Here is a 10,101-nt window from a genome sequence, read left to right as displayed (position 1 = left end):
TGTATATCGTAGTACAATTATCGTGTTATTACATTGTTACTGTATGTTTGTATACAAATGTATTGTACGATGTAATATGATTATGATTACGTATCATTGTATTATACGATATATCATATAGTACAATTATGTATTATTGTATACGATACATATAAGTATATATTGTATATCGTATAGTATTGCTCTATATGATATACACACATATATATATATATATATATATATATATATATATATATATATATATGTTGTACTTTGATATTATTCAAATAATTATTGAAGTCGATGTTAACATAATTATTTGAAGCTGCGTTAATACTAGTATCAGGAAAAGGATTGAAAAGGCGCTACTCACGACGGATTCCAGGGTACGTGTTCCGTACATTATTACATGAAACGCAATCGTATTTGTAATCATCATTATCAATATTTATTAATGTATGTAGACAGGTGTATTGTACTTTTAGGTGAAAACGAATTACAGTACCTTACATACAAGTGCCTACATTATGTAACGTAAACATTGTAAACGAAATATAGATACAAATGATTATTTATGATAATTACTCCATCGTTATATGTATTTTTTTCCTCTACTTTCCTGTTTTTTAATTACATTGTCCTTTAATTATCTTAACGATAGCTTACACAACATGTTACATCGTCGATCTAAAAACGAGGATCCCATCAATTGTATATACGTTACGGCGATGATAATCAAAGTCGATACATTCAGGAGTCTCTATGTCCTCGATACAAAACACGCTTGCCTTACAAAGTAGTTCCTTTTTTTTCTTCTTTACAAGGAGATATGCGTAAACTTACATTGCACACCGATCGTAGGTCTCTCCAACTCTTTATTTCTCACCAAGAACAAGATTACACGTGCTTATCAAAAACGCAGAATAAATAATAAATTAAAATTACAAAAAAAGGAGTCGAACGAATATCGACGGCTCGAGTAAAGGAATTCAAAGCGGCAAAGAGATTAGGATATGCTTCTAATTAAAGGTATGTAAGTACACGCAACTGGACGCGGCTCGATGCTCTTCGTTACTTAACGGACTACGTAAAGTTACTCGTTTCGAAAGTACCCGCGGCTATCAGCGGGTGGAATCAATAAATAGAATTAGTCGTTGGTCGAATCGATTGATCTTCCGACGACGAGAGCCGTTCCGTCGAAATTGAGCGAGAGAAAGGTATCGAAGCGTTCGTTAAACCTAAAGCGCAAGGGAAAACAGGTATGATAAACAAGGTGTTGGTAAACTAGAGTTATTCCTCTAATAGGTCGCTTACAGCTATCTGGATAGCCCTTGGACAGGACCTCGCACAGCATATACAAGGAATTATCCTCAACCGCCGCCAACACACACACACACACACACATGCCCCGCTATAAACAATTAGAACGTCTTACACGTGCCTATTTTATTACTCTCAACCGTCAAACAGTCGACGCAATCAGTCAGGCGTACAGTACGTAAACATTTATCTAGAATTATACGATCCCAAACTTATATCTTCGTCCTCCCTCGTCGAGTAAGCTATCTATAGTAAAAAGAAGAATGTATACGCAAGTCCCGCGCTACTCCTAGGATTCTAGAAAGAGAGAAACTTTATTGTCGAAATACAAAGACTAATTAATTAATTAAATTGTTCGCTAATTCGCCTTATCGGCGAAGAGCAATGCGCAACGATAATACCGGTAAGAAAGGTTACAAAAAAAAAAAGAAGAAAAATGAACGGCTTGCTTGCGAAAGAAGGACCCGTCTGTTTGTCAGATTTCTGTTAGATCTTATTAAATTATTCAGCTCGAAACGTTTATATTTTGATACTGAGGATGACCTGATTTAGATCGAAACGTTTGTTACGTTTTAGATTAATTTCACAATAAATTTACGCATTAAAACATAGCTTGGTTCAAACGCCCCTATTGTCTTTATTTGATTTTCAATCCTCTTTTTAAATTATCCAGTCCGTTAAATCACGTTATTTGCCCTGCGGTTATTAGATTCAGTAGGCAGCGTTCAACCTTAAAAAAAGTCAGAGAAAAAGTTGTATAAAAGTCTGAAATTTCTCGAAATTGGAACGGAGAATTTAATTAACTTTTTTATCCCTAGACAACTAATTTCCTTAGGAATTGGAATAGGAATTTCAATTAAATTTACTATATTCCTGCGGCTGAAAATTTTTCTCTCTTATCTAAGTCCAATAAATAATTTGATTTGTGGCAGCCGCGAGGTTGCTTTGCGAGAAGCTCTCGGCCTCTCTCAGGGTACCCTAGATATTCGAGAGCGACGATACGCGTCCTACCTCCGGGAAATCAATTCGAGGTCTCCCTCTGCCTTCCCCCCTTCGCGAAACAGGCCGTTCAAATATAGCTCTACATCTATATACTCTGCTTACTCGGCTCGCAGATCATCCTTTGCAATGATCCTTGCTGGCATCCCGGCGAGACGAGTACACTAGTGTGTCGTAATACTGACAGTAAAGAGAATAATCGCTATCGACGTTAAAAATTAAGCTCACCCCTTATTTCCCCCCCTCCCTCCCTCCCTCCCCCTCTTACCACAGCTCGATCGCCTAAGCTATAATCACGATAGTAACTACAGATAACACTTATCCCCTACTCTATCTTTATTGTTGCCCGTCGCTCTCTCGTGCGTGGTACCACCTGTGCGAAAGTTCCTCCGGATTTCGTATGCGCCGCACCGGGGCCCCGATTCGGGGTTCCCGCGGCATAAACTAATCCCAAGGGTAACCGAGGATAAATAAATTGTGGTACTGCGTCCCTTGGAGGACAGAAATCTCCAAATATTAACGGAGATAACGAGCTTCAAACCTTTCCTCTTCGCGGAAGGAAACATGTGCATGTTACGGATAAACCAACAGTTAAATTATATATATATATATATATATATATATATATATATATATATATATATATATATAATTACTGGATGAGAGTGGGATGAATCCTCTCTCCGGTAAAATGCGATTGCGATGTGAGAGGTATGGGACAATGATTAAACTCGCGAAGCTCGCGGATAAACAACGGAGCTTCGGCAATTAAAATTTTACGAATTCAGAACCTCGATTTATCGAATCCTGCATTCATTTTACTGATTCGTTGCACGAGCTAAATTTAGAATACCCGAGGTGAAAAAATTTCAGGAACGCAAGGACACGTGAGAAAATATCGTTTATCGAGCGTCCGGATATTCGGGGAGGGGGCCGAGAAACCGCGTGTTGCCCCCCCCCCGGCCCCCAGTCTCGCTCCCGGGAGATGAATTGCGACAAGCGACGATTACCGACACCGATTGTGCGCCCGGGGAGTTCCAGGACAGTCTCGAGGAGCGTCCCCATATATAAAACAGTATAAAACGCTTATACATTAACGTACCGAGGCAGCTGATCCGGGCTTGCGCCGAGCGTTAACGGGGAATCGCCCCGTTACGGCCCCCGAGACAAGACCGGATCTTTAGAAAGACGTCGCCGACGGTGTCAACGGCGCAACGCACCGCGGCGCGAATCCGCGATTGCGTAACCCTTTAACCGGTATTCGCACGCAGTTTCCGATATAAATTATATATATTATATAAAATATATAAATATATAATATATATATAATATAATATATACAATATATATATATATATATATATATATTATATAATATATATAATATATATATTCGAGATTTTTATACATCGGATATTTAGGAATATTCAGATATATAACACGTTGCCTGCCCCAGCGATTTTTATGTGACTTACCATGTACGCTACAGTAGAATTTGCATTATCACAAATATATAAAAATATGATAAAATTAAAAAAATATAATAGAATATGATGAAATATGATAAATATATTGTGTGTGATATAATTAAATCATAATTTTATGTTAAACGGTATTTACTTTTTACAAGCGTTTTGAAAAATTTTGATAGCGTCAGTCACAAGTGATCACCATGGCAATGTGTTAACACCTAAACGGCGTGTGCGTTTTGAATTTTTTCAGACTCTCGAATTTCTTCGAAGATCCTTCAGTCGCCTTCGAACGGAACTTCAGAAGCTGTTTTACCGGTTAAAGGGTTTGGCTAAAACTTACGCAAAGGTATATATAAATATAACGTAACTAGCTAAATAAATATAAACTCCCAATATATTACAAAAAACAGCGGCGTGTTAAAAAAGGAAAGGACAATGGAACGTCGATAATGAAGCTATCATCACGCACGCGAGAAGGAAGACCGCGCAATTCCATCTCTCCACACTCTTTTCGACCTTCGGAACAGTCGGAATGCTGGGATAACGAAATCGATCGTCGATTGTGGAAAGCAAATAGACTCCCTGCCGGGAGTATTTAAATTATTTATACACGGAGAAATTTTCATGATTACGTGCATAACGATGATACATTTTTATAATTTCGTCTCCTCGTTCAGTTGATTAAATGCCTGCAAAGGATTTAATTAAATCAGCCCCCACTGTTTAGAGTTAGTAATCGCACTCTCGCTCGTACAAAAAATTTTGCAAAAATTTTATGCACTAAAAAATCATTAGGATTATATCCTTAAATTGCCCAGACTTGGAATTTTATGATTTTGAATCATTTAACAATTTTATGAAAACATTAGATTCTCTATCAAATTTTTTAATATTAATCTCGAGGCTAGTTGTTGAATCTTTTCTATAAATAGCCTTAACAAAGATTTGTAAAATATTGGCAGAAGTATATTTCCTTTATGTAGACTATTTATAAAAAGAAATACATAACAAAAAATTGATGTAAAAAGAAAAAATAAAAATAAAAATGCAGAAACGGGATAAAGTATTATAAAATAAAGGAAGATGGAGTTAAAACGGACTTCCTAAGCGAGAAAGACTTTACTTTAGCTCTCTATTTGGAACAAATGGTTGAAATGTTACGTAAAGCGAAACTTTAGAATGTTTATTACAAAATTTGACTACAAACTTTTTAAAAAATTGATTCCTAATCTTTTAAATTTACCAAAATTTAGTATTTATCGAATTTTTTTTGCAAAACTTAATTTCGATACATTTTTAAATAAAAATAATTTCTAAATTCCAAAGATTACCAAAATCAAATCTTCAAGAATATAAGTTTTAAAGAAGAAAAATTCAAAGATTAAAGAATCTCCGACTGCTACGTATCCTTCACATCGTCAATTCAGCAAACAGATAAGCGTCGAGTTGTGCGAGGGTCCTCGTCTTTTTGATTATCAAGCCTTAATATATTTATTTAAAATCTCACGGAGGCTTTTTTGTTGACAATTTCTCATTCTTCGCAAATAAGAACTTGTAATTCGAGAAATTCAAAAATTCAACAAATAGAAAAATCTTGATTTGTCCGAAGAGACTTAAAAATTCAAAGTTTCAAGAAGTTTGGGATCTAAAACTTTAAGAACACAAGATGCAAAGAATCCTAAAATTCAAGGATTAAAAAATCTCCGATCACAGTACACATCTTTTCAGTCACTGTTTTTTACGTTCTTTCACGCAATGTGTGTCAGTCAGTGAAAGGAAATAAGTCGCGATCTCTTCATTTTGAAATAAATATTACGCAATACAATATTAAAACTTTCAATTGCGTAGAAGCCGCTGCATTAAAAAACATTGCATTCACAAAGTATCGAACTCACTTTCAATGATCAGCACATCCGCGCCAAACAATCCTTCGTCCCTTCTGTCTCTGTACCGTCCCTGTTAACGGGGAATACCTCCCAATTTTTACATCTTATCAAAAAGTTCACTCGTCCGACGATAAAAAAAAAATTGTACAAAGGTCCCTACGTCTTCAACATTTCCATCGAACTTATCACGAGCCGCGAACTTATCACGAGTATAGCAAATTCACGCTTCGCACCGCCGACTCGCACTGCCACGTCGATGCAGTTGAAAGCAGTTGCACCTCGCATAAATTCCCGTTTAGGCGTTCCCCCTTACGTAACTGCATTCCAAATGTATATAGTCCGCCAGCTACACGGATGTTCGAGAGGCGCGAACAGATTTGCCGCGTGGATCACGAAAAATCGCGCATTTCGGTACGAGAGATTCGCGATTTCAACGAAATTCTTTTCCCTAATTTAAGATCGAGCCTCTTCGACCGAAGATCGCGCGACCTAAGGTTGAAGAGTTCATAATTTCGAGCTTAAAAACTCGGGCGAGAGAATCAAGCTTCCGGGAATCTAAGGAAGATTCCGGAACTGACGTTATTTGATTCTATTTCGCGGTGCCGCGCGCCCGCAGCTTCTCCTTCGCGTCGCGACGTCGCGACGCTAAATCGAATTTGCTTTCCAATCTCGACGCGATTCGCGAGAAAATCGATCGCGATGTGATAACGTCACAAAGTCGCGACGCGCCTTTTTCGCCTGTTTCTTATAATTCGCACCATCTCCAGATCGATGAAGACCGTGCCTTCCAATCTCTCGAGTTTCGCTTCAAATTTCGCGACCGAAATCGAAAAGGAGCTCCGCGATTTTTTTTTCTCTCTTATCAAGGACAACAATCGTACCTTTCGCGGAATTCTCGTCTTGAAAATTAACGTCCTAAGCAAGGGCCCCGAGGCCCTTCGCGCGAGATTCGGCATCGCGACGTCTCGCTTCGCGATTTCTTCCCGAAAATCGGTATCACGAACGAAAGATTCCTCTCGCCGGGATTCTCGAGAGGGATCGGAACGGAGATCCTGAGACTTCTGAGGCCGTCGCCGCCGCCGCCGAAGTCGAGGTCGCCTCGCAATTCTTCCGCCGAATCGATATCAAAAGCGAAAGGATTCCTCTCGCGCGGGGATCCTCGGGATCGGAATCGCACAGACGCGACCTCGAGACCCTCTCGCCTCGAGGGGATTCCAAGATTGGCAAATCGGATCGGTGTGGAAATCGGTCGAGAAGATTCCTCTCGTGGGAACCACGGCTTGAGATGAGCGTCTCGCACTCCCATCCGCGTGATCCTTAGACAAGGACCTCCAGGCTCTCGCGCGAGCGTGCCTTTTGCTGTCCGCACTTGCCGTTAGCCTGCACTATCATCGCGACCGATTGGCAGCCAACGGTCTCGGACGCGACCGGCCGCATCGCCGGCATCGCCAGCCTCAGTTTGTACCAGAACTTGTGACCGCCGCTACCGAACGTGGTGCTGCCGTTGCTGCCGTCTCCGCTGCCGCCGCCACCGCCGTCCTGCCAGGACAGGATCTTCAGCCGGTCGAAGGAGATGCTGTCGGCGTCGCGGCGATCACGCCGCGATCGCTTCGCGATCGTCGCCGTCGTGCTCGGCAGTCTCTTCAGCGTAACGACGATCGCCCGGGTCGGCAGCGAGGACAGCTGCTTCAGGACCGCGCCGACGCTTGCGTCCGTCCAGATGTTGTCCAGGGAAGCGGGGCTGAGCACGACGATGACTCGCCGGGCCGTGTTGGCGTGCGGACTGATCTCCAGGCTCCCTGCGAAATACCACTAAGTATTTAAAACGTTTCGAACATTTCGATTGTATTTAGTCTTCTTCAGCAACAATAATTTAGTTATAAAAGTGGATGAGAAAGTCAAGAGTAAAAATAAATTAATTAATAAAAGTAAAGAAAAGACATATTTATATAAGCTGAAATTATATGATATTACGCTGATTAAACATCATAAATTATCAAATTAAATTATATAAATTATTAAATACAAAATAATAAATTATAATTAACAATTAACATGTCACTCTTTTAATGATAAATATTAATTTAATATTTAATATTAAAATATTAGTGTTATATTTTTAATTAATAATTTACAGATAATCTTGATTTCATCGATTCTAATTCTATTTTTATATGGTTCCAGTTCTGCGTCTTTACGTAATTAAATCACTCTCAAGAATTGAAAAAAAATCGCGTTGCATCGGAAGATTCAAACTAGGAATTAAAAACAGAAATAATTCGCAAGCTTCGGAAAATTTCAGAGAAGGAAATTTCAATATTCTCAGAATCAAAAAATCCTCTCAGAGATGATAGAAAATCGTCCCAAATTCTTTAAAATCGGTTTTTCTTGACAGCTCGGACAGAGTGGTTTCTCCAAGTTAAGAGCTTCCCTGATAATTTCTTGATAATGAGACACTTGAGAAGTGCGCGTTATCGGCGTTATCGCACGATTACTATCGGAAGCGCAGATAAATCTCAATTTTCGACAGAGGCGTCGGGGGGAGTCGCGATATATATATATTTTTTTAGGGGGTTCGTTCGCGGTCCGATTACAGAGTCAACTCGGCCGGCGTCGCGCTGAATTTATACACTTTCCCAGAGGCACTCTGGAAATATTGTCCGCGCGCCGCGGGCGGAGCGGACGGCTGGATTTCACGGGCGATAAAGTGAAAGCAAACCGGCGGCGGTGCGGCGCGCAAGCAATAAAAAGACCCGGGAGTTCCCTCTGCCACCCGGGATAATGTATGAGTTATACCGCGCGCCACCGTGTATATCCGGCCTTGATGCAGGCGAGCTTAGCAAAAACTGATCGACTAAATAGATGCCGGCGTTACGCCCCGTTGTTTCCAGGGAAAACTTTGTTAACTCCGAATGAAACGGGGAGCCGAAGTATGCGTGCGTTCGTACGTGCGTGCGTGCGTGCGTGTGTGTGTGCAAATACGCCGAGTTTGATTAAAATCGGTATTAAATCAGGAACCGTTGAAAAAATGGTGTTCCCTCTCCAGAGGTGCTCTCTCTGACAGACAGCTGTCGAGAAGGTGAGCAACTCAATTTGGGAAACGTGTTTCGTCAAATTGTAAGCCCGAGGATTAAAGAGAGGGATCTTGAGGGAGGAGATTCGATCGACGCTATTCGATCTCCGTGCGAACATGTAAGTAATCTATTTAGTAATTCAATTGTGCTGTTATATCCTTTTTAATTCCTTAGATTCACGTCTCCGTTTAACAAAATTGTACTCTCGATTTCGAAGCTGAAGAATTGGAAGCAACTCGCTTTTTACTCTTTTGCGATCCTATCGAGTTGTACTTTGTCACAGTGTACTGCATAGGTCTTTAAGTATTCGAATTTGTATGCAATTATGAGCAGCAAAATATATTTTTAAGATCTCCATACATTCCTCTGTAATAAACATTCTTTGATTCACGTTGGATCAATCAGATCAGATTAAGGACGAAATACTTGATCCTCGCTCATTTGCGAGAAATATAGTTGGGATCGGTATCGACTGTGAGCGAGCGAGAAGTTAAAGCAATATGTTTATAATAAAGCGAAATTATTCGATGGCGTCTAAAGAATTTTATAAAACGCCGCCGAAAAGGCTATACCAGAAATTTATCTCGCCTATTTCCAATTTCTTCATAGAGCCCACATAAACTTTAATTTTCTTTTCCGCAACCAGTAATGTTTAAGATTATTTAATTAAACCGAGCGATTCAATGCACGAATTTACGAAATAGCTTATTCGGCCGCGAAGAGTTAAATTTTTGATCAGTCATTTCCGATTAAGGGCGTTAATTCTTATGTACGGTCCGAAGGATCGATTTGCGAATTATAACTTTGGTTACGCCGCGAAACTAGTTAACGTAACTTATAATAAAATCCCCGTTGCGAGAGATCGAAGGGAGTTACTCAACCGTGAACGGACACCGAAGTACTCCCGATCTCGGGTATACAGTGCGATAGGTCCTGGGAGTTTCATCAAAATTCAAATTTACCGAGGTCAACGAAGATCCCCGTAGTAAGTGTTGGGATTAATCGAACCGCGAGTAGAGGACCCAGGTTCGAGGGCTGATTGGCACGTCATCGTCACTCGTGAACGGGCGGCGAAACTTTCCGAAGTCTGGCCCCTGGGTACCTCGCGTATACCGGGAGAAAATCACGAGTCCCTTGCGGACACGCGAAATCCCGGTCGCTTTGATAGCAAACTTTGTTCATTGACTATCAAACGTTCGGCCGGCTGACCTGCTGGACCAGCGTCGTCGCGCCGAAGTTCATTGCGTTAAATCCTCCGGGGTAGCCCGCGCCCCCCTTTCGCTACCTCGAAGCACAACTCGGCGGCGGCGGCCATCATGCGCAGGCCGGATGCAGGCAAAGTCATAAGCCGTGTGTTATCAGGATATC

General features: G+C 40.7%; 1 protein-coding gene across 1 annotated transcript in view; it reads right to left on the bottom strand.

Moving 5' to 3' along the window:
- Window positions 1–550: 550 nt before the first annotated feature.
- The window catches only part of LOC143897928 (interleukin-1 receptor accessory protein-like 1-B), a 168,117-nt gene continuing 158,566 nt past the window's right edge, over window positions 551–10,101 (bottom strand). The window contains exon 7 of the mRNA XM_077406918.1: window positions 551–7,458. Coding sequence (XP_077263044.1) covers window positions 6,977–7,458 — 482 coding nt within the window. The 3' untranslated portion in view covers window positions 551–6,976. The remainder of the gene's footprint in view (window positions 7,459–10,101) is intronic.

Source organism: Temnothorax americanus, unplaced genomic scaffold, assembly GCF_048541705.1.
Source record: "Temnothorax americanus isolate GAGA-0224 unplaced genomic scaffold, ASM4854170v1 Scaffold21, whole genome shotgun sequence".
In the NCBI taxonomy this organism is placed as follows: domain Eukaryota; kingdom Metazoa; phylum Arthropoda; class Insecta; order Hymenoptera; family Formicidae; genus Temnothorax; species Temnothorax americanus.
Note: the sequence above shows the minus strand (reverse complement) of the source record. Positions and strands in the feature narration are given on the sequence as shown.